General features: G+C 44.4%; 1 protein-coding gene across 1 annotated transcript in view; it reads left to right on the top strand.

Annotated features, from left to right (window-relative positions):
- Positions 1–24,392, top strand: part of LOXHD1 (lipoxygenase homology PLAT domains 1) — a 929,469-nt gene that overhangs the window by 305,048 nt on the left and 600,029 nt on the right. Inside the window, exon 8 of the mRNA XM_069218871.1 lies at positions 4,951–5,065. Coding sequence (XP_069074972.1) covers positions 4,951–5,065 — 115 coding nt within the window. The remainder of the gene's footprint in view (positions 1–4,950; positions 5,066–24,392) is intronic.

Below are 24,392 nucleotides of genomic sequence, written 5' to 3'. Positions count from 1 at the left end.
TCCCGGGATACAAACTGGTGATCTTTCGATCACCACTGGTGGTGAGCGTGAACGCACCGAGCTGTCTAGCCAGATGGCAGTGACGTAACTTCTAATGATAGCGCTAGTCTACTCACTTCCTTGGCTTCCATTTCCAAGACCTCTTCCCGTAGGTGCAGGCAGCGACAAAAGAACTTCATCTCATTTTCGCTTGGCTTGCCTGTTGTGTCTGGTAGGGTTTATTGAAAGTTGACACTCACTATTGGATGGAGAATACAGAGCACAGGCCAATCTTGCTTTCCTCTCCAGGGCCTTCCTGCCACATCCAGAAGACTGGTCTAGAGGTGAACCTTGATATTTGAAATCCGCTCCCCTGCCCACAGGTTGCAGCTAAAACAAGCTCATTCGATTGGGTTGTTTTGTTTCCTCTTTTATTACATTATGGTTTCCTTGTGGTCTTAAGGCTCAAAATGAAAAAGATATTAGGATGCAGCTGCACAGCAGAAAAAACGCAAACTTTTCGCCCTTGGTCGCGGATTGGACAGTGTTACATTTTGGGCACAGATGAGTTTCTCAATGGTTAGGGGGCAGCCCACCTGTAGAGGAAAACTGGGCACTTGTCTGGGACGCCGAGGTAGGTGAGCGTCAAATTAGATATGTATTAAGGTATTTTGTATTGGTAGGATGTCCTATAGTTTTATCCCTGCTACTGAAAAAATGATCTGTGCTTGTTATATACCATCTGTATTAATTGCAATTTTTAATATAAAACCTCTTGAAATATTTTATTTTATTTTATGCACACTTTCATTTTATTTTATATTTGTATGTACTGTTGGCTGCTATTTCGATGAGACTATGGGGGTCATTCCTACATTGGCGGGCGGCGGTCGCCGCCCGCCAAGCGGGAACCGCCGAATGACCGCCCCGCGGTCAAAAGACCGCGGCGGCCATTCTGGCTTTCCCGCTGGGCCGGCGGGCGACCGCCATAAGGCCGCCCGCCGGCCCAGCGGGAAACCCCCTTCTACGAGGATGCCGGCTCCGAATGGAGCCGGCGGAGTCGAAGGGGTGCGACGGGTGCAGTGGCACCCGTCGCGATTTTCAGTGTCTGCTTTGCAGAAACTGAAAATCTTAGTGGGGCCCTGTTAGGGGGCCCCTGCAGTGCCCATGCCAGTGGCATGGGCACTGCAGGGGCCCCCAGGGGCCCCACGACACCCGTTACCGCCATCTTTCACCGCCAGGAACAGGATGGCGGTAAGGGGGTCGGAATCCCCATGGCGGCGCTGCAAACAGCGCCGCCATGGAGGATTCCCTGGGCCAGGGGTAAACCGGCGGGAAACCGCCGGTTGCCCTTTTCTGACCGCGGCTTTACCGACGCGGTCAGAATGGCCAAGGAAGCACCGCCAGCCTGTTGGCGGTGCTTCCGTCATTTTAGCCCTGGCGGTCGCCGACCGCCAGGGTTAGAATGACCCCCTATGTCTCAGATTTTATTTTCATTACAAAAATCGAGGAAAGAATCAATTCAAATGGAAACTTGGGACTACAGAAGCTAATCTAAGGCCTACCTTGCTGAAGGGGGTTGAAGGATGTGAGTATTATGGGCGGAAAGGAAAATGTAAAATGAGGAAGATATCTTTGGAGAGTCTGCCTCTGGTCCGAAGGCTTGCAGGACAGAGTGACCAGCACAACTGCGAAACCTCCTAGTTTTAACAGCCAGCTTGCGTTGCATTGAGCGCAAACCTTTGAAGCCCGCGTGAAATGTCTGCGCTGCGAATTACACGCAGGAGTGCACAGAAACTGTGGCGTGGTGACGCCGCTAGCGTCAGCTAATTAGCCAGTTATTCGCTTCAGAAACGTCTGTGCGGGTAGGGGTCACGGGTCATTCCAGTGCTCACAGTCAGCAAGCTGGCGTTAGGGGATGTGCAGAATAATAAGCCCCATTTATCTCTCCCTTCACCTTTGGCCTTCTGTGCAGTTTTATGTGCTGAGCGCCACCGCGGCGGCCTGCATTTAGTGTGAGCTCAGGGGCATGTGTTAGCCACATAAAGACTCACAGGGAACCCGCAGGCCACCTTTGCACTTAACATTTTCAACATTCAATACACTTGTGGTCATTGTGTGCAGATGGGGAGACCATTGTAAGAGAGATAGCCCCCCCTCGTTTGTCCCTGCTCTCCATCGTGCCTGGTAGAACTCCAAACCAGTTGACGTCCATTGCTTGAGACCCGAGGAGGCAGTGGAGCTTTCTAGAGGTCAACATGAGTTCACCCGAGTGACACTCTGCAAAGTAGTCAATTGAACAATTAATTTTTGTTTTTTTTAAAAACCTATTGAAACTTGTTGTGGCTCGAGGCTCGAAATTTCAGAGGCTGCTCTCCCGGTGGCCGAGGAATAACTATCTGGTGGCCGTGACGCCAACGGCGTGAGCTGTGAGCCAGCTGTATACTGTACCGTAGCGCCTGCCTAAACTTTTGATGGCGTCATGTATGTGTCAGACTGCCCCGTGAACGATGGTTGTTTCGAACAGAAGCCTCCCTGCTCAAAAGCAACATTTTAGATGTGGGTACTTAAAAAGGTGTCCGAGTAAGGGATATTTCTAGACCACACATTCGTGTATGAATGCATGTATTGGTACTTTCTGTTGGTGTTATATTGCATGTGTATAGCGGCGCATTGCTTTAGGATATTTGGGGACACTCGTCAGAGTTCTGCAGTTTCGATCTCAGAGTATAGACTGTGTCAGTCTGTGCAGACATGCTGTCAGTAGTAGGTGAGTGGCAAAGTATCTTTGTTAGGTGAAGGTGTGGTGTGTAACAAGGTCTGCCTTGAATAATTGATGCCAGATTCTATACAATAACGCTTATGACTCTTCTCAGTGAGTACTTATGCCCCTGACATATGTGTCTCTGTGTGTTAGATATATATATGTATATATATATGTGTGTGTGTGTGTGTGTGTAGGTAATTGGCGGATGGTGGGAACAAGTGCTGTTAATTGCCGTCATGACTTCATGACTTGTCCATGGCATGTCTAAATCTGCTCCATTGTAGGACAGGAGGTGATGTGTCCTGGGGCCTGATTCACCAAGGTAAACTTACACATTTTGTAAATTTACGGTTTCACAGTATTTGCAGAAGTGCATTTTAATAGTAAGCTTACACATGCGGAGTCTCTGCCTTCAGTGGGGAAAACTCCGCACATAAAAAGATAGGTATGTGGATTTTCAAAACGAGTAAGCCATATTAAACTGCTTAATAGGCTTTCTAACTGTCTGTAATACATCTAGTTAATGTTTAGGGGAACTGTGCCGAAAACCCCACTGTTGCTCCACTGTTTTATCAAAGATGGCTTGCCTGGCACACAACAAAATTCCTGAAGTATTTAATTATACCCTCTTCTCAATCTCTAGGTTTTTAGCCAATTTATGTGAACATTGTGCCGTAAAATGCATAATTTCGGGCTGTTTAAAAAAAAAAAAAAAACTCGGGAGCCTCTTCTCTGAGCCCGCACTGTATGATATGATGTAATACTTTGAGACATGTAGTTTCATCCCACTAATTTCAAAGTTCAACACTCACCACTGATGATATTTTTTGGTGTCCTAGTGTCGCTGCAAAGTCTGTTATGGTCTCTGATGAGGCCGGTGAGCTACCACAGAACTCCAGGCATAGCTGTGAGGGTAAGGAAGAGTGGAGGCAGTTCCACCCCCAGGAAAAGGTCAGTGTCACTGATTTCCTGACACCCTTCACTCCCTAAAATATGTTACCCTGGGACCAAAGCTTCCAGAACCCCTACCCTTGGAAATAATGGCCTGGGACAAAGGCCATGATCAGCTAGATGGCTCCTGCATGCGTAGATCTACACTTTAGGTGTAAATGTGGCACTGGGGAGTGGCTGGACAATCGGAAATATTTGCTGCAAAGTGGAAGGAGGGACGGGGAAATCAAGAAAGAAAACCAAGATCAACATACAAATACAAAAACATATCTACAAATGCTAAGTGATTTGCTGTTTACAAACGTTACACCCAAATCTACTCCAGCACTACGCATATAGTCCAATACTACTATAGCCTAAACAGACTGTAATCTACTTCAGCCAAGCCTTTGAGTAATTCACAAACCTAAAGATTCTGTACAGTGTACCCAATTATTGCACAACTGTGGGTCCCCTCTTCATTTATCCTACTGTACATGGCTCATTCTCCAGTTTTACACCAAAAGGTAGTTCAGGCTTGTCTACAAAAAATATCCCCACCTCCATGAGGGAAAGTTCTGGAAAGTTAGGAGGGATGATATCTGTATCTGTTCCACTACTGATCTTTGTAATTAAGTATACTTCTTTTTTTATTGTCAATCATTTGCTTTAATAAAAGAACTTCCTATTAGTATTACATTTGGGTTAAGACACAGCGGCCACTGAAAATGTTTCTTTGACATTTGTGAGTCGATGCCAGTTTCCAATGACAGCCAGTAGCAGCACATGTTTAATATATGAGCTAGATAATAAATGATGAATTATATTTCAGTCACTTTTTCAGAAACTTAATTCATCCTGTGTAAGCCAATGTGTACGTAAGTTATTGTGTCACTTGGCTGATGAATGTTTTTGTTATATGGTCCTTCTGGAGAGAATGTTTTATTTTTTGCGCGTTATTTATATAGTTTCAAGTTTGCAACTTTTGTGTGTTTGTTGTAATTGCTTTGCAGAACATCAATAACTAAAAATACTACAAATTGCCTGATCTCCTTTCAGTTTTTAACACGAGGTATTTTCACAGTTTGATCCTGTTTCCGCTTTGTTACTGAAGGTCATGTTTCTGCAACATGTTCACATGCTTGTCACATTTGCACTTGATAAAGATGTCAGTCATTGAGTACATATGAGCCGAAAGGTGCAGTCAATGATGTGTTATCCAGGGTTCTCCTGTGTGTATTGCTCTTCCATATCCTACCTTTTTCTGCCCACAGTCTATGAAGTCGTCACGGTGACAGGGGATGTTCGAGGAGCCGGAACGGATGCCAATGTTTTTGTCACTCTCTTTGGAGAATATGGAATTACGCCGAAGATCCACCTCACCAGCAAGTGAGTGAAAGCTGTGCGTTCCCAAAGGTCGCCGATTTTAGTACTAGCGTTGTAAAGTTGAGTTCGTTTACGGCTTGTGAGGTCCTGCTTTGTGTTTTTCTGAATACATTTTAAAGAAATTGACAAAGCCACCTTCACAATCATTCTTCTCCGTATTCCTCTATGGCTGGCACTTATGTGCAAAGTAGTTTATAGTTTCTGTCTCAAAGACATTGAAAATGTTTATATGTGTCATTTGTGCAGCAAAGGCAGTTGTGTAAGATCTGACTGCTCATTTGATTAAAGAAAAACAGGTAATTAACATCTTCCAATCTGTTAATTCATTGGTTTCTCCAATAATGTCTTGAAAGCAAATATCTTAAATTGATGTAGAACTTACACATATTTTTTCAAGGAAATGCACCCTAGGTTATCAAAATCACGTGGAAATAAACCACCAAGAGCAAAAGTCCAAGGCCCTCATTATGATCATGGCAGTTCAGACCGCCATGCCGGCGGCAGCGGCAAATACCGCTGCCGGCATGGCGGTCTGAACTGCCATAATATGAACACAGGGATGTCTGCCTGTGGCGGCCCTCCGCCACTGACATGCAGCCTGACGATGGCGGATATCGTTATCCGGCAGGGCAGCGCCGCCCTCCGGATAATGAACCCTGTTTCCTCCAGCCTTTGCCTGGTGGGTTCCTCCGCCAGGGAAAGGCTGGCAAAAGGGGTGCTCCGGGGCCCCCCTTGACATGGGCAGTGCAGGGGCCCCCGTGCAGTGCCCCGTCGCATAGGTCTCTGCCTGATTTACAGGCAGTGATCTGAGCGACTGGTGCTGCTGGGCCGGCGGGCAGGAACACTGTTTCCGCCCGCCGGCCCAGCAGAATGTTTGTAATTCAGCTGGCGGGGTCTCAAGGGGGCTGGCGGTCTATGAAAAGACAGCCAGCATGAACACGGCAGGGTTTCTCGCCGTGTTCATAATGAGTCCCTAAATGTGTATTGTCAGACAGTATCTATCTGACAGGCAGGAATGGCAAACTTGCTCAGCAGTTCACCAAAGGCCCAACCGGGACCAAAATACATGGCAACATCCGTGAAAAGAAATCCCTGAAATACGTTGGTACTGGTTCGGATTCCTAAAAAACTGTCCAAAACTGAAAGTGGTCCCATCACAAGAATGCATTACATTTAGGAACCTAAAATATATTTGATTGTCAATACAGTCTTGAATGCAGATAGGTTAAAAAATCAGCTGGGCTCACTACAGGAATAAGGTTAGGGGAAAAACTTTCTATTTAGCATTTTCCAGAATGTTAAGATTAGAAGGTGGGCATTTGTCCATCAAGTTCCCACATATGCAAACAAAGGCATTACTCTTCGTTTTAATCAGCTGGCAAAGACCACTTTAGAAATTGAGTGGTTCGCTTAGAATGCCATGCTCCGAACCATTTTTAAAAAATAATTCATTTGATTCAAAAGTGGACACAGATTGGAGCCACAATTTGACCAGTGCTTTCCATCTGATTCTGCTTATCTTATTAAAAAATGGTAAACTAAATATTTCCAAGAACTAATGTTGTCTCTATATCAATTACTGCAAGGGCGGCTAAGTATGGGACATAACCTACAGATAACAGGAGATCCCGTATCTCCGATAGGTTGTAAGCTATTTGATTGAGATGACCAATTACAATGTGGTCGCCCTGGCGCCTGTGACCTAAAACAATGGTATTTTGTACCAAAAGTCTTAACAAGTCTCATGTAATAACAGCTGAAATACAGCAATCTCCCATAATCATGAGTGGATCATCCAGCACACAGATAGTACAGACTGTGTGGACACTGAGCAGGAAGGAGTCTGTGGTATCACGAGAACCAATCTACTGCAGGCAGCTCACATGCGAGAAGAAGGCAATCTTCTGGAACATTTTATCCAAAAATGATGGTTGACTATAAATGATCATCTGGAGCAGCTTTCCCAAGCTGTGAGCAAACAAGCTACCTTTTTCAGAAATGTTCTGAAAGATATCCCCCACATCAAAGTCTTCACTGTTCCATGTCTTCTCAAGGACCAAGAATGAGTCGGTGATCGTAGTCACCAATATTGTTTATTCCATAAACTTGCAGCCACGATTAAGAAAATGTCTTTTGAAACCACAATTATCGATTGGGCAAGATAAGCCGGAGGGCAAATACGAACACACATGTTCTCTCTTATCTGACGACGACAATGAAATTTACTGTAAACAACCACTTCAAAGAACTAGAAAAACGATGTGCCCATCAAACAGCACTAGAAACTAAAGCCCACCACAACTTCAGGTGGTGATATCGTAAAGGGTCCTCACACAGACCACAATTATTATCATAAAAGTGTCCATTCATGATGTATCTCCATCACTTTTGGAACCACCCGGTTTTGTTTGGGCTCCAAGTAATTCCAACACACAGGTTTCTCCATCTTGAACCAGTAATTTTCCAGGAAGCGTAAGTGAAGCCTCCACATTTAATGCCAACATCTCTCTATTACCAGACCACAATTTCTCTCTACAGGTCAAGGTAGTGCAGCTCATATCCAGAACGATGTATCCTTTGTTCTCATCTTACATCAAGTCCCTTCTTTTTGCATGCGTCTTTCTGGTCAGTTCTCTTTATTTTGTGGTGTCTACATTGACCAGAACTATGTCCAAACTGGTTCCGGCGTCTGTAGAACCCCGTGGTTGGGAGACACACCACACGAACCACCAAAACTGGCTTGCAGTCCCCATCTTTAAGACCCATTGTACATAGAAATTGTTGAAACTCCTTTTTAAGGTCTTCAGTATCACCCAGAGTGGGCAGCCCCAGAATCTTGAGAAGCATTGCTCTTGCACTATTCTCTTGTGCTCCAATTTATGGCCTGATGTAACAACAGACTGGTCGCAAAAAATGGATGTAAACTGAGCACTGACATTTTGTGACCAGCTTTTAAATTTGCAATGCAACCTATGTACTAATAGGTTGTATTGCAAAATCTGTTGCAGGGTGTCACTGAACAACCTGCCCAATGAATACCAATTAAGCAGCACTCTGATTGGCTACAAACGCATTGATGTTGATCTGCAGGGAATAGCAGACCACCATCCCTGTGATTGCATTCCCAAAAGGGAAATCTTTTGTTTTTTACAGCAGCACATGTCCCATAAGGGAGTCTGTACTGTGTGTTTTTAAGAAAAACATTTAGGTAATCATTGAAGGAGATCAGGTAATGGTCACCTGACCCACAGCATGCTCCCCCCCTGTGGCCCCGTTACACGATTTCCAATGTGGAAGGTGCCCAGGAGTGATAGCTTCCTCTTTGCGAATATGTCACCATCCCCTTTGAGAAGGCATTAACATATCAGTGGTTGGCAAACACAAGTGTGGTCACAAACTATTGATATACTTCAGTGTGATCACAACTAGGATGGGATGCCCTTACACATCACCCCCATTATTTGTAATTGAAAATAAATAGTTGAAATCCATTAATGTTTCAAAAAGGCTTTCCATAATTGCAGAATGGGTTTAATACAAGGCAAACACTGTTCTGTGTTTGCAGACACTGTGGTTTTGTGAATCAAATGGTCTGTGACCACAAAACGGTTTCATACATCTGGCCCTTACTCTCCAGCACGCCTGCTCCTCCCACAGCACAGCTCTTAAGCAGTGGGTTCACATGCTGCTCTCACTCCTACCTCCGACATATGCAGCAGCTCAGGTTCCCCACTTCATGTTAAGCACGAGTCACGAGGTTTGAAAGGGAGTCCATTGTCCACTCCAACACGGAAACGGTTGCCTCTCTGCGCATATTCGCTCCTTGCATCTCTGCAGGGCAAAGCTCGTTATAACATCTGCTTCCTCCACCCTCCGAAAGCAATGATCTTGATGCACAAATGTTATCTTTTGCGTTCTCCTGCTTCTTCCTGTGTTCGTTCCTCAGCATTTCTCTAGAGCACACCACAACACTGAATCTTCCCTTGAGTGACTGCACTTCATTCAGTGACGGGCAGTGGGCTGGTTTCAACATGGCATACTCTGACGCACTGCTCCGTCTCTCCCACTGCTCATGCCATAGCCACTCCAACTCAAGCGAAAAGGCTCAAAGGTGCAAGTTGACCTCAGGCTCACCAACTCTCCAGGAGCCCTCCACACACATCACAGAAGAAAAGTGCCACCCTACCCTGGAATCATGGTGTGGTTCATGTACTCCGGTATCGCCATCTTGCTACCCTGGGAAGAGATCAGGCACTTGCTGTATGTGGGTGGTAGGCTCCTACATTGACTGCTTCTTCATTTCCACACTTTACTCTTCGCCTGGAAGCGGCTCCAAGGATTGAGCCATGACAGACCACCAAAGGCAAGCACCATCTTGGAGGCAGTGCGTCTGTTATTTGCAATCCTTGTTTTTTAGACTTGTGCTTCAACATAACTATTCATGCAGCAAAGGCCTGCAATATTAGGTTCGTCAAATAGAAAATGCAATGGATGGAGTTCATGGTTCTTCTATGTGGACCAGTGTAGCACCTGTCCATTCTTCCGCAATCTGAACTAATCCTGACACATAACCATAAGCAACAATAAAACCATTTGTCAACCTTCACGTCCAGGGCCCTAATCAAGGGTCCAGTGCTCATTAAAAATTCCCACTTTTTGCCATACCCCGACCCTTTTATACAGAGTCTCCTAACATAGAGGGATGTAAGTGTACCTGCTAAGGTTAGTAGTTCTAAGTGAGGAGGACATCACACATAATCATCTCCGTGTTTTATGCATCATGCATGCAAAGCGCCCATATTTCAATCAGCTCCTAAAGCCTTCTTTTTGATCCAAGCTGAGTCTGGCGATAATAGAGAAATGCCGTCTGTTTTGTCTGGAAGACCGGGATATGCATCACTGTCAAGAGGATAGCCTTCCATGACCACTTTTAATCTTCAAAGGACAGATAATCTGCATTTAACTGAGGTTATTATTCTCAGACAGAAAAATGGTTCACTTGTGCAGAATGCTCTTTGAAGCAATGTATTTAGCAGTAACTGGGAGGCACCATTCGACTAAGGCAAATAAAGCTTTAGGAGATCTGCACTTGTAAGCGTACTTCATTTAATTAAAAACAGGTAGTATTTTTCATATGTCCTTTGATTTCTATAGAAAGAGTTTAAACATAAGCAGTTTCTTGCTCATCCTAAAATTAAGAATCAACAGTGTCTGTTAGGGCAATCGTACATTGAGTTTGCATACATCTGCCCCTGGCTCCCCAAGGATGCTTACCACCAAAATCCATAAAATGTTGATTCTTTTGAGATGGGTAAGTGACGAAAGATCTTTTGAGTCCTTTTTTAAAGGCCTACCACAATGAGGGTGCCACCTGTGTTCTTCACTGCCATAATTTTTGTTGGTGAAACAGTTCTTTGTACAAACAATATTGTAAGACCATATCTGACACTTACTGTTACAATAATCATCTGATTTTAGGCGTGGTGTTAATCAAAAGAGAATTTGTTATGTTTTGTGCTGTATACAACTGACACATTTCTGGATTTCTCTTCCCTATTTTTTTTTTTCAACTTGCTTCCTTCGAACGCATAATTCTGTGCCAAAATGTACCCCTGAACCGCGGGTTAGTGCAATGTTGCATTTGTTTATGTTGGTGTGAGTTGGTTATCCTTGCATTCATGACATCTTTGCCACCGTGAGTACCATTGTCATAACCTCACGTTTTGTCCATTTCTACAGCACAGAGAAGAGGTACCCGCGCATTTAATATTTTGCCCTGTGAGCTGCTCTTCCTAATGAAGCAACTCGTACCTATGATTCTGTGAAGGAAATGATGAGGGGAATGGTAAAGAAAATCCATGACTTTTCAGTGCCTCCTTGCCATATTCAGCCTTCAGAAAGCAGAGTGTGAGACAGGGTTTTGCTATTTCTTGGATGTGAACATGGCAGTAAAAATACATTTCTTTTGGAAAATGTGTTTGTGATGCCTGTGCTGCTGAAGGAACACCCACCATACCAATGGCACGCTCCACTGGGCTTTATTTGAGTAAATTAATGGAAAATATACTTTTATTCCATGGTGTCCCTATATTAGTGATATTTCTCAAGTTCCATATATAATTAGTTCTTCGGTGAGATTCTGTCACTAGAAACGTGCGCCAGGTGGTAACTAAAGGTCCTCCTGTGAAAATCCCTAGTTAGAAATATTAGATGAAACTGATCGAGTGATATCCCCAGCTAGAATTATTAGTTTGAATTTCTACAGTGAGATCCTTTATGTAGTAATGTTAGTTAAAAGTTATTTTGTGAGTTCTCTAATGGATTCCTCAACCTAGAATTTGTTTAGCAAATTATTTAGTGTCACTTGTAAGTTACTAATTCACTTCCTCTATCTTTAAATGCTATTTTTAGGGGACTGTGGTGGCTTTTATCTGGTGACTTTTTCCTCTTAGAAATGTCGCCTTAAATTTCCTTAGTAATGTTTCCCACTAAGTGGACTAGCTAAACACCTTAAATTATATCTTTCAACTAGAAGTATCATCTGTAGGTCCTTGGTCAGTGAGAAATACTCTAGTGAGAGGCTTTAGGCAGTTCTTAACCAAGATTCTCCGGTTAGAAATGGCAGCTGGAAGGTCTTTAGTGATTTTAGAAGTATAATGACATTTCCCTTCTCTGTAGAATTCTCACACTTGATACATCCTGATAATTTTTCTGTCATTGTCTTAGGGTCACCCTGTTTGAAGTTGGCGTGCTTACCCCAGAATTGAGAGCATGTCTGCCCCATATCAGGGTTTTGTTAGACCATGGTAAATATTTCTGGATATGGCAAAAGGATGAAACCTCATGCATTTTCCTGATTCTTGTTTATATGACTTACTTATGAAATTACTGCATTGGCATGGCATTTTATGTTTTCTTACAACATCCAAGAAAGCATAGTAAAAGATAAAATGTCATGCTTTCCTTCAACTAGGTCAGAGGTGTCCAGTGTAAGCCTAAAAGAGCCGGATCCATGCCACACTTTCAGGATATTCATATAAGATCCAGTTCTGTACAATAAATGATTTCAGTTGGTGGCTATCCTCAAAAAGTGGCATGGACCTTACCCTTCTGGTCCTCTGTTGGACACACCCCTGAACTAGCTACTGACAAGTCTGATATTTCCTTCCCACAGGTTTTTGTTGTTGTGTGCTGGAAGTGAAATACATAATATTTTATACCATTTCGTCATGGTCTTGGAGAGTTAAGTGTGTGCAAGTAGGAATATGGCAAGACATGACATAAAATATCATGTGTTTCAAATGTTTTTTTTTTCAAGCAATAAGAGCCAAAATACATAAAAGTTTTATGTTGATTTACCATATGCAGTTTGGATGTCTGAGTTAAACCCTCTGCGGCTAAATAATGAAGGTGTATTTAGGAAATGCTGGACAAGCAGGGGGCTGTATACAGTGGGTTATCCATTCCTCATGCATCCTATCTGTCATTTTGGGCCTGATTTAGATATTGGTAGATGGGTTACTTCATCACAGCGGTGACGGATATCCCACCTGCCAAAATCTTAATCTCATAGCAAATAATGGGATTTAGATTTGGGCGGTCAGGATATCCGTCACAGTTGTGATAGAGTAACCTGTCTGCCAATATCTAAAGCGGGCACTTTGTTTTCAGTATCTTGGTATAAGCTCATTGATGCCCCCCCCCCTCAGTTTATCCTCATAGCCCACATACTACCTCACAAACCCTTCCTCCTGTTTTCACCAAAGACTCAAGCCCCAACCAATCCTTCAAGCTCTTTGTGACATCTACTTGCAAAGCAACTATTGTAGTTCAGCCTGCGGCTCACGTTGACACCCCAAGAAGGCTTCAAGGTAAATACTTCAGAGGGTACACAGCAGCTATTGTTGCGCTCCATACTCTGTGATTCTTGTAATTATTGTAGGATCAATGGCTGCACCCTAGGATGCGCTCTCATTTTTGGGACAACCACCCAACTCCATGGGGATTGTTTTCTGCTTTGCTCCTCTGAAGACCAGAAATATATTTGACAGTCATATGTGGGCCAGGGCAGAGCCCATACTCCATTCCCTCATCCTCACCCAGACTTACCTGAATTCAGGCTCGGAGAGTCTCGTTCACCAGTACTTACCAAACCTGTGTGGCATACCAGAGTGAACTCTAGCTGGTGGAGAAGTAAGAACAGATAGGCAATTCCTCCATCATCTCTTCGGAGGTCTTAAGACACCTAACCACACGATGTTAAGGAGAATCTGGAAAAGCTGAGAAGATCACTGTTTGAGTATTAGTCTTTCTTTCCTGGAAATAATAAAAATAATCCTTTTAGGTGAGAATATCCTAGCTGTGATATCCAACTCTTGAACCTCAGAGACTCTTGTCAAACAGTTGTTCTCCAATAGTTGATCTAGAAATGTGTTGAAGATCAAATTCTGAATATATATTGTATTTTTTCCACGTATGGAACAGAAGCAGCATTTTCAATAATTTGGACATGGTCATCTGAGATAGGAGTCTATTACATTGATGTGGGCTGCCATGCTATTGGTTACCTGGACGTGTTTCTTAATCTCTAAGGTTCATGGGTTTTATAGTCTTATGAAGTAGTTACTCATAGTTTTTTTTAAGGTTGCTGAGGAAAATAAACAAGAAAGAGTATTCATATTCCTCAGTTCTGTGCCCTTAACAGAACTTAAACTTACCTTTGTGATAGCTAGGAAATGTTTTATTCAAAGAAGGCTATCCTGATATTGAGCATTGCAACCACAGTGGCTTGTTGGAACTGTAGCCTTGAAGGACTGACTGTGGTTTGACCCAGGTTTGTAGCTGTTTTGTGACTATTGTCCAGGATCTTCCAAATGTAGTACAGATTGTATATGGATTAGTAATTGGAAAGGCTAGCCATTTGTTTTTTCAGTATGTGCTTGGTAGAATGGTTTGAGGACCAGTCACTGTTTGGGGGGGATGCACAAGGGCTTCTCTGGGATCAAGAAGGTGCCTTTTGACCTACTTCTTGATGTACACTGCTGAGCTTGGACATACTGTGAGACTGAATACATTTATATTGCTCACAGATTGAAGAACCTTGACTTGGTGCATGTGTTGTGTTTGGAGGTGATGGGCAATTTTTCTCTTGTACAGGCTGATGGGCGGGTAGGGTAATTTTCCTTGGTAGTCCCAAATCAAACATAACAAGTTGTTGATGCTTGGGTAATGAGCCATGACACATTGTTGGTTCTGTGATATCACAGGGAATCCTGTATAGCTTGCATTTTGGCTGGTAGACTTTATTATTTGCTTGGAAAATATTTTTTGTCCCCTGCACACCTCTTTAGTAGACCCTCCTAGGCATGTGGCTGCACTTTTTCCCTCTGGTGACATTTTTTCCCAGCAGCATTTCAGGTAGCAGCGAGTCCTCTTCTTTAATGCTAGTTAATATTGAACCATTTATTATTACTCACTTTGGGTTATGATTTAGCTCTTTGCAGTTTGAGCGAGTCTGCTGTGCTGGGATACCTTTTAAGATACTCAGATTGTTTCACTAGCGGTAGTTCTGTGTCAGTTACCAACTTTGGGATGGTATGTTCCATTTCAAAGCTATCTTGAAAGTGGCTTTGGAAGAAACTTTGCAGACATCCTATCACTACCAGCCTCAGCAGTGGTATTGTCCTTGTAGGAAAGGATGTTGAGAGTGATGATGAAATGACCTGTTCAAGTTTAGGGCTGGATTATCATGCTGGCTGGTGTCTGTGAAGGAAGAATATTATATATAGTGTATGACCATCCTGGTGCCAAGGGCATTGACTATTATATCAATCACATCATAATTAGGAGGTGCAGCACTTCAGCAGCAATGTTTTTGTCTATCAACACATAGGTTTAAGGGTTCATGATATCATAATATTTTGATAGGACTGAATTTGACAATTCAAACTAGGTTGACACTCAGTTCCGTGAAAACAAACTATTAGTTTGGGTTCACCAGCCACAAATGTTCCTGTCTAAATTAAGTATTTGGCGCACTTGAGACGGTCCTCCTGCACATTTCCTTTAATTTTTTGCAGACTTGTGTTATGGTGAAAGGGAGGATCTTATTGAAGTAGTGAAGGCCTTGGGGAGAACCAAATCTCACTTCGTCCAAAGATTTGTTCCCTCTTCCGTGGGAGTCATTGGTGGGCTAGTACATTGGCGTGGAGCTATTTTGGACTGAGAAGAATGTGGCTTGGTTGGTGCACCTAAAGAGAGATTTTGGTTGAATTTACCGCTGGCTAGTTTTGCTTCATGCAGGAAGTACACTTGGGTTGGTGATTCTCAATGTTGAGAGCTATTAGGTTTCTGTAGAGGCTAAAAATTACTGAATTGGTTCCTTGGAGGCTCATTTGCAACCTTTTGCCATAGCTTAGATTAGGCGAGGTAAGTGTAGTTGACGTACTGGATGCCGCCACAATGGGATCTCAGCCTCAGAGTTCATATCGGGCAAGTCCAGAGAAAAGCATTTGCTTAGTTTTGTGAAGAGTTGTAATACTCTGTTGAAGCATGGAGTGAGGGGGTGCCAGCCACATTTGGTCAGCTCTTCCTTAGGAAGTACGGACTGTGACTTCCTCTGCAGGTTATAAATGGGTGACCAGCTTGATGGGAGGAGAGAGAGTTAGAGAGGTTCTATGTTTACCTTCTTGGTCGTGAGAGCATTTAGGGTATCAGCACAGTGACATGTGCTACTAAGTTCCTGTCATAATTAGGGAGATCTCGGTCATATTAATTTTAAAGGTGAGTGACCGGGTGAGGAGCTTTGGTTACTTTGGTCAGTCTATGTTCCCCACCGTTTTTGCTATCCTCGATTGACAGGTGGAATCTATTGGTATCCTTCAGGATGGACCATCATTCACAGGGAAGAGATTGGTTTTGCATTGACAAGTCGTGTCTACTGGTTTTCTGTTAGGGTAGAACTATTTTGCCTTTGTCTACAATTATTAGAATTGGAGCAGAACAGAAGACATTTAAGCTGTTGATATCTGGTCCACTCAGACTATGGACAATGGACGTTGACATTTCAGTACTTAGCGGTGCAATCAACCTTGATGTAATCACTCAATCGTTCATTTTAGATGCCATTGAAATCTGCTGCACGCTTACTCTGTTGAAATCCCAACTGCCATAGATAAAGTGTGTATAATTAAGCATCCTCTCCACATAAGCATCTTCTTCCCCAGAAACAAATCTATAGTTTAACATCCAATAGGAAAGCAGTGCTCAGCAACACCTCCATAAGTACAATAAACACTGCAGGCTCCTGTTGTGAAACTATGGGCCATATGTACGAACACTTTTTCCCATAGACACAGAATGGGTAAAAACCTTTGCTACATCTGGCCCTATATTCCATCTGCGTTTATGGCAAACTGAATACACCTTCATGCATTTCTGACTGAAAAAAATATTTTGTATAAATTACTGTCACTTTGAGCGAAGATGAAGCCTCGGTGCTGAGGAGGGGGAGAAGCTATGATGAATCACTGGACGACTACCGCGTTTGAACTGCTGTGGATTTTAATTACATACATACCGTGGCACAATTGTTTTTGTATGACAACATTTTCCAACTCATCTCGAATGCTGATAGTGCTTGCAAATTCAGAACTGCTTATGCTGTGTTATTCAAGGCTATTCAGAACAGTAAATGCAAAAGAAATGTAGTGTGACCAACAAATTATTTTGTACAATATTCATCGTTTTTATGCAGCTGGCGATGACAAAAACGCTTATATTTCTGCAGGGTCTACAAAAATGGCACGGTAATGCAATTTAGGAACCCCTAGAAATTGTATATTTCTCAGGCAACTATCGCAAGCTCCTGTGCACCGCCGTGTTTCAGCACTGTCTGCGGCGCTTTAAGGGCTTGGCCTGCCTGTATGTAACAATGTGGTTGTTGACCCGGAGATGCAGATGAGCAGTGGGAGTCGCACTAGAGCCTTGGGCTGGCAAGAGCAGCAGGTTCATCCATGGCTACGGGTGAAGTCCTCATGGGCAAGGTTCTGTAGAGGTCTGCTCCCCAACCGAAAGCTGGGAGGCAAGAAGGACCCTCAGGCATCAGAGAGTGCTAGCAAGCGAGGTGTGGATGCGCACAATGTCACACGTGTGGGGAGGAGAACGGCTTTGCTGTGCGGTGCATGATAAGGCCATTGCCATGAGAGGGGACAGTGTCACCTTGCCCTGAAGAATCCAGAGTGCAGGAGAAGGGAGGCTGAGCCCTGGTGCGGGTGGGAGGATGCCCAAGACTCTTTGCATCCTTACTCATGTTGTACCTTCTGCGGTTTTTGAAGAGCAGCCTGACTCGACTTGCAAAGGTGTCGGCAATTTTCATTTGGAATGAACACTCCACAGTGTCATTTATAAAACGCATATGGTGTGAAAGAGTCTTGGGAGCTGGTTCATAAAGCGTTTTTGAGGACGGGAAGTGGTTCATCTGTAGGACTATTTTATTTTGTCTTGCAGGTCTTTATGAACCAGCTCAGAAACATCCAGCGCCCTCTTTTGAAAGTGCAAAGAGGACACAGCCCTTGCTATTTGTACTAGCTGTAGCCATGAATATGTTTGTAGGCATCCATTGCCCTCTTTTGAGCACCACATGCACGAAGCAACAAATGCCCTTTTGTTGACTGACAGGTTTTGCATATCGTTGCAGTCGAGTGTGGCCACCCTAGGTTGCTCAATAGATTGCAGTGCCCCCCAGACACTCCTGTCCCTTTCGACTGAGTTTCTGGAATCAATGGCTTCCCTCAGCTCCAATATGGCCTCTGTCAGCCTTGAACAATTGGCTGAGTCTGCAATAAAGGAATGACATGTTCCCATCATTTAGCTCAAGACTGTGGACATTGGCACGCTGTCCACACAGCAGCTTTCCTCTCTTTCCGCGGGCCTCGTTTTATGAAGTTATTGACTTTGCCATCTCTCTGTCGTGTTCAATCCCTACAGCCGTTTGTTGGACGATAGTCACTGGGATGACTGCGGGTGGCAACAACAAGTGCTTGTCTATTTTTTTCTTCACCTAAGATAATAATGGGAAATGTAATTTTCCCTGTCCCCTCTAGCTCTTTCTACGGTTCTGCAACCGGTAAAGTCTTATGAGTAACTGTGAGCCCATGGTTCAAGGGTGCCTGCGTTGGTGCAAGGCTGCTTGAAGTGTCCAAACACTATGGGAGAGCTAAAGTGCCCTAAATCTTAACAGATATGGCACATTTCTGTGCGCTACCTTTCATGCAACGCGGTGCAGCATTGGGTTGTGTGAAAGAAAATATAATCTGGCCTCGGTGTCACAGACTAAAGGAATCCCAGTCATTACACGATATGCTATTATTAGGAATATGAGCATCTAGCACAATGTGTCCCAAGACACTCTCCTTCTCCCACTAAATGAAAACTATGAAGGGTCATTTAGCTGATGCACAAATTAAGACTAGTATGGACTACTCTGGTGATTGACTAAAAACAGTAGGACTGGATTGTTTTGAAAAACATTAGTGTGTCTTCACTCCTTTTGAAGCCTGTCATTTATCTGGCTAACACAGGGAGTGGATCAGAACAGTAAACTACTGTACTCATCTTCTGTCCCCAATTTTTGATAATTTACACTTGTTTAAAAAATTGTATGTGTCAGAGTTCCTATTGTTATATAATCAAAGCATATTCTGCAGTAGAGCTGTGGTATAGAAAAAAGAGCTGACACCCTATCCACCTTTCTGAATTTAGAACATAACTACGACTGTTATTGACAAATCGCAGCATTTCTGAGGTACATACCAGTGGAACTTAGCTCTAAGAAAGTGGGGGCACAGGTTGTAGAGAAAATTAGGGGTTATGCAAAGGGCTTTAAACATGATTCTTTTCTGATAGGAAGCCAGTATAGGCCCTTAGGTGCTGAGCTACTGTCTGAAATTTTGGAATATCCGAAATGAGTCAGGCAGAGGCTTTCTGGGTTGTCTGTAATCTGGGTTATCTGTGATGTATTAAGGGAAACCTGGTTGATGCGGGGATGCAGAAAATTGCAGCAGTTCAGACGTGAGGATCCCAAGACGAGAACAACCACTTTGCACAGATCAACTAGACTGAAATGTGACACCTTTTTAAAAGATCTAATACTATGGAAACAAGAGCTGGCAGTCCGTCCGACTTGCTTATCAAAGACAAGCTGATCATCTAGGATCACCAGGAACGCCCTGAGATTCCTGGCCGAGCTGACTGGAGATGGCAGATGACCCAACCCTTCCGGCCACCATATTGAAGTCTAGACTGAAAGGTTGATGCCGAAGACCAGAGCTTGCTGCTACCGGGGCACGCGGGTGCCTGTTCCACCTGCATTCACATAATATTAAGTAAAATATTACTGATTCAGTACATAATTGCTTGCATGCAACTTTTTTCAAATGGATACTACAGTTTGTTCCTGTCAGTGCTCTATGTACCCAATTTTCTTGGCAGCCATCTTTGTCTGCTTAGTGAGCCGTCTATGTAAGTGTTTACTAGACCTTAAGGCATAGAAGTTGACCTTCGTGAAAGAGATATACATTATACATTCTTATGCTGCCACCATTAACAGAGTGATTAGTATCAGCACTGCAAAAATACTAATTCCCCTTATAACCCATTTCACCAGATCTAGTACTGGAATGAATGATTGCAGGGATTCTCATATAGACCACGTAATCATATTTCGAAGGGCTACAAATCAATTGCCTCCTATCGGTCTTTTGCACGAGACTTAAGACTATTTCAATCTATACAGCAATGCACCTGGCTCACAAATCACTCGATTGCACGTTTTAATGCAAGGCATACAGCCCATCTCAAACTTGTTCATTCCTATTTCAAATACATTGCAGGTTGGTTTAAAAATGATCTACGGAATGAAAGATCTTCAATAAAACATTAACGAGGAATCTCAGATTGCCTTTCACATAAACAACCACTCTCCCTGTCGATCAGTCTGTTTAAAACAAATTTAACTTTCGTTTTAGTGCAAAACTAGTAAGCAGATCCTTATATTATCAATGACTAGAAACTGTTCACAATTGATTATTAAAATATTTGGAAAAATAATATTCAGCAGCAGTGAAAACAGAACTTGTGAATGTGATAGGTTACTCCTTCCCCAAAATACTGAAAAAGTTATATAGAGTTTGGAGGAGTACCCTGTCCCCCAAATTGATGGTCCGCCCCTTTATTCTGAGTTGGCCAGAATATCATGTTTCTTCCGGCAGTGCTCATGCTGTCCCCAGCTGCCAGTGGTGAAAACCTTACACTGATGGCTCGACTGAGTTGGGGCAGTCAGTGTAAGTACATCAGAACGTAAGCCCTATTTATAACGGACGGCCTGATGTACTTTTTCTTCTTTTTAGGACTGCCAGGGAAGGCCGGTGTATCCTGAACAGAAAGAAAATGACCTGCACACCCTGAGAGAAAACTCCTCTGATGTCAGGGTTCATTAGTATTTTGCATTAAAAAAACAAATTGAGCTTTAAGTTTTTTTTTTTTTTTTTAATTAAGGGCCCGATTACGGTCAATGCTACTGAGACCACGAATGAGGCGGCTGTCAGGCTGGCGACTTCACCATCGCCATATTGCGGTGTTTCCAACATGCTGATGGTGAAACCACCATATCACGGCGTTTCCGCTGGCCAACCCGTTTGAAACAGTGAGGTGGCATTGAAACCGAGGCCAATGCCGTTGTGCACAGCACGCTCGGCATGAGCACTATCTGCATAGCAGACAGTGCGCATTCCAAGGGTGCTGGCAGGGAGGCCCTTGCACTGCCTACGACATGGTTGTGGTCAGTGCAGGGGCTCCCCTGTGGCCCCCAGCACTGCCTTTCTGCCTGCCTTTTCATGAAGGGGACCCTGCCATTAAAAGGCTGGCAGAAAATGAAGTCATGATCAGCATGGCGGTGCCTAACTCGGCACCACCCAGGCTGACCACGACTTCGACCATTGCCGATCCCTGATCCTGACGGTGGCAGCAGTCTCCTGGCAGTCCGATTGCCAGGATCATAATCTGGCAGTCAGAACGCCAGGATTGAGGCAGCCAACCACCACCACAAGTTTGGCAGTCATAATACTGCTAAACTCGTAATCAGGCCCTTAGTTTGCCTAGTGGTCACATGAAACATGGCAACTGCTCAGCAAACTTTTAGTGCATCCTGATGAGCTGCTATTGCAGCAGCTTCTTTGAAGACACAGAGATCTCTGCTAGGCTATATCTCTAAATATGGTGGGTGGTAGTTTCCCAGGGTGGCCGAGATAAAGGCCTCTGCCAACCTGCTGGGCTGCCTGACAAATTCTAGAAATGAGGGCCTTAGACAGTTGGCTTAGATTGTCATCATAATATGACCTACTTTGGCTAAAGGACCTATTGCTTATATACATTTGAAGCCACACCAGTGGTGTAACAAAGGCCCCTGCAGCCCCTGCTGTGCAAGGGTCCCCCTCAGCACAGTGCACTGTGCATGGGCGGCAGGCCCCTAACTGGGTTCAGGGGAGAAGGGGCCCCTTCCATGTACTTTGTAGGGGGGCCCCCTCAAGTTTCAGTACGCCACTGAAGCACACTGAAGTGCATTCAGATGTACCACAGGAGTCAAACAGTGCATTCCAAAAGTAAATGCAGGAGTAGCAAATACAAGCATGCATCAAATCTTAATGATGACAATAGGACCTTTGAAGAGACCTTCAGAGTAGCATTGAAGGCACCTTAACCAAAACCCAGTTGACTCCTCCCGGCTAGAGAAGAACTAGAATGCATACAAAAACTAATATATGATAGAGACTTCTAGTTGCAGATTCCTTACCTTAGAATTTCCCCAGGGCGTCAGACTGGATCTGGAGATTTTTCTCCGAGCAGTACCAATGCGCGCTGTCAGGTGGCGTCAATCGAATTTGCATCCGTCATTGGCGTTGTGGTCGCTGTGATGACGTTGGGGTCATACATAGGCACCGCCTCAGCATGGTGACATCAGTTCTTTTCTTTCCGTGCCACACGCTGATCCGGAGAGAGCTACCCTAGTCGTTTTTTAACCAATTTTGACACTTTTGTTGAGTGTTTTGGTGCATCGAGGATGTCCCTAAAGACTGGGTTCAAACCATGCGAGGACTGTCCCTATATGTCGGTGACGGATCTGCACTGGGTTTGTTTATGGTGTTTGAAGCACAACCCCGACTCGCAGTCGTGCTTCAAGTGCCGTGCCATGCACCCGAAGGCTTTGAGGGAGCATTCCCTAAAACTCATGGCGCCCTCTCGAATCCTCATCGCTCCCGGTCTCGCTCGAGAGAAAGGTCTCGAGACCACTTGCAGAGTCATCACCACTCGTCTACTTCTAAGTCTTCGAGTCACTCAGGTAAGAAGAATAATTTGAAGAAGGCTAGGCATTCTTCAACCTCACCCCGTCGCTCGGCTTATGCAACGCAGGAGAGTTAACACTCCAGGCCTCCCGCCACGGAGCCTACTACTGAGTCCGCTCCATGCCTCCCCGAGTGTCCAGGAGCCGCAGCGACCCATGCCCAACTGAAAGAATTCTATGAGGCCATGTGTCTCACATTTGGGCTGCCTGACCCCCTTGCGGCACCGCCTTGGGCTGAGGGTTTGGTTGGGGGTCCTCCGGGTTCTGCACCGGCAGCTTCAGCCTCGTCCTCCGAGGGCCCCTCCGGATCCACTGTAAGATCCATACGACGCTGGTCATGCCATTGCTACCTTCCCTGGCGCCGGCTAAGTCATCAATGCTCTCAACGTCGATTTGGCCCATGATCGACATCAACTTAATCCTAATTCCCGATGACCTGGAGCTGCAATGGCGTCAGCCGACGCAATGGGGCTAATCACCTCAGGTCAGATTCGTACTGTTTTTTCGTATGGGTATGAATATGCAGAGGGATTGGAGGGGTCGCTTGACCCTTATAAATACCAGCTAGATGATGCTAACATGGACTGGGCACAGGAATTGGATACTTCTCCAGATGTTGGCATGCTTTCTCATCCTACGTGGCTACGGCGGAGGGAGCCTCCTATTGAATGGTTGTCAGTAGGGTGGCTGAGGTCCTTGGCCTCGAACTGCCCACTGTAGCTGTTGGACTAACATCCTGACGGAGGTGCTTCAGCCTGGCGCTTCCGCATTGGAGCTTCTCCTCCCTTTTAATGAAGCCCTCACTGATGTCTTTCTGGCTACTTGGTCCAGACCCAGTACAGGGGTTCCTGTGAATAGGACAATCGCTCACCGCCATCAGCCCATCTCGAGCGACCCTAAATTCCTGTCCCAACACCCCATGCCCGAGAGCCTTGTCATCCAGGCATCCTCATCATCTGACGTATTCCCATCTCCTTCCCTGGATCGGGAATCAGAGGCTCGACCAACTTGGGAAGAAGATGTTTTCTTCCTCCAGTCTGGTGTTGCATGCCTTTTGAGCTGTTATACCCACTCCTTGTGGGATACGCTCGCACAAGCGAAGGCACTGCTGCCCCCATCCTCCACTGCACTCGTCTCTCTTGAGGGGCTGTCTCCTATTAACTCCCTAACTTCCCCCACATTTCACCTCTTTTTATTTTAGCATTTTTCATATGTCACCTCTGCCGCTGCCCCCACTGCCCCTGCTGCCCTGCACAGACAAGGAGTTTGATGCCAGAAAGAGCAGGTTTCATACTGAAATCTGCTCTCTTTGTCATCAGATGGGAAACAGCCATTACACCGTAGTCATTACCATGCATGACCGTTACCACGGAGGCATTACCATGCATATACCTTTACCACGCATGCCTTTACTATGAATATACCTTTACCAGGCATGCCTTTACAACAAATTTCTTTCTAAAGGCATGAATGGTAAAGGTTTTAAAGGTAAGTATTATTTTTTTAATTTATTAAAGGCATGATGGTAAAGGTGTATGCGTGGTTAAAGTTTTATATATATATATATATACACACATATATATGGGTTACACTTACCACTTTACTTTTTACCACGCATGTCTTTACTGACCATGCCTTTACAATGAAATTTTTGTGGTAAAAGCATGCATGGTAAAGGCATATGCTTGGCAAAAACTTTTGTTGTAAATGCATGCGTGGTAATGACGTGTGCATTGGACTGACTGTGTTGTAAAGGTGTGCGTGGGAAATGCATGCATGGTTCTGTCATACATCCTCATCAGACACCCTCCTGTTCAAGACGCTGTGGTGCTGGATACACTCCAGGGTTACACATCGTGACATAGCACAGTCTCCAGCAGTCTCAGCGCACAGGCCTTGCAGTATTGCTGTCGCAGGCACATTTTTTGTCTG

This window comes from Pleurodeles waltl, chromosome 1_1, assembly GCF_031143425.1.
Source record: "Pleurodeles waltl isolate 20211129_DDA chromosome 1_1, aPleWal1.hap1.20221129, whole genome shotgun sequence".
Classification (NCBI taxonomy): domain Eukaryota; kingdom Metazoa; phylum Chordata; class Amphibia; order Caudata; family Salamandridae; genus Pleurodeles; species Pleurodeles waltl.
Note: the sequence above shows the minus strand (reverse complement) of the source record. Positions and strands in the feature narration are given on the sequence as shown.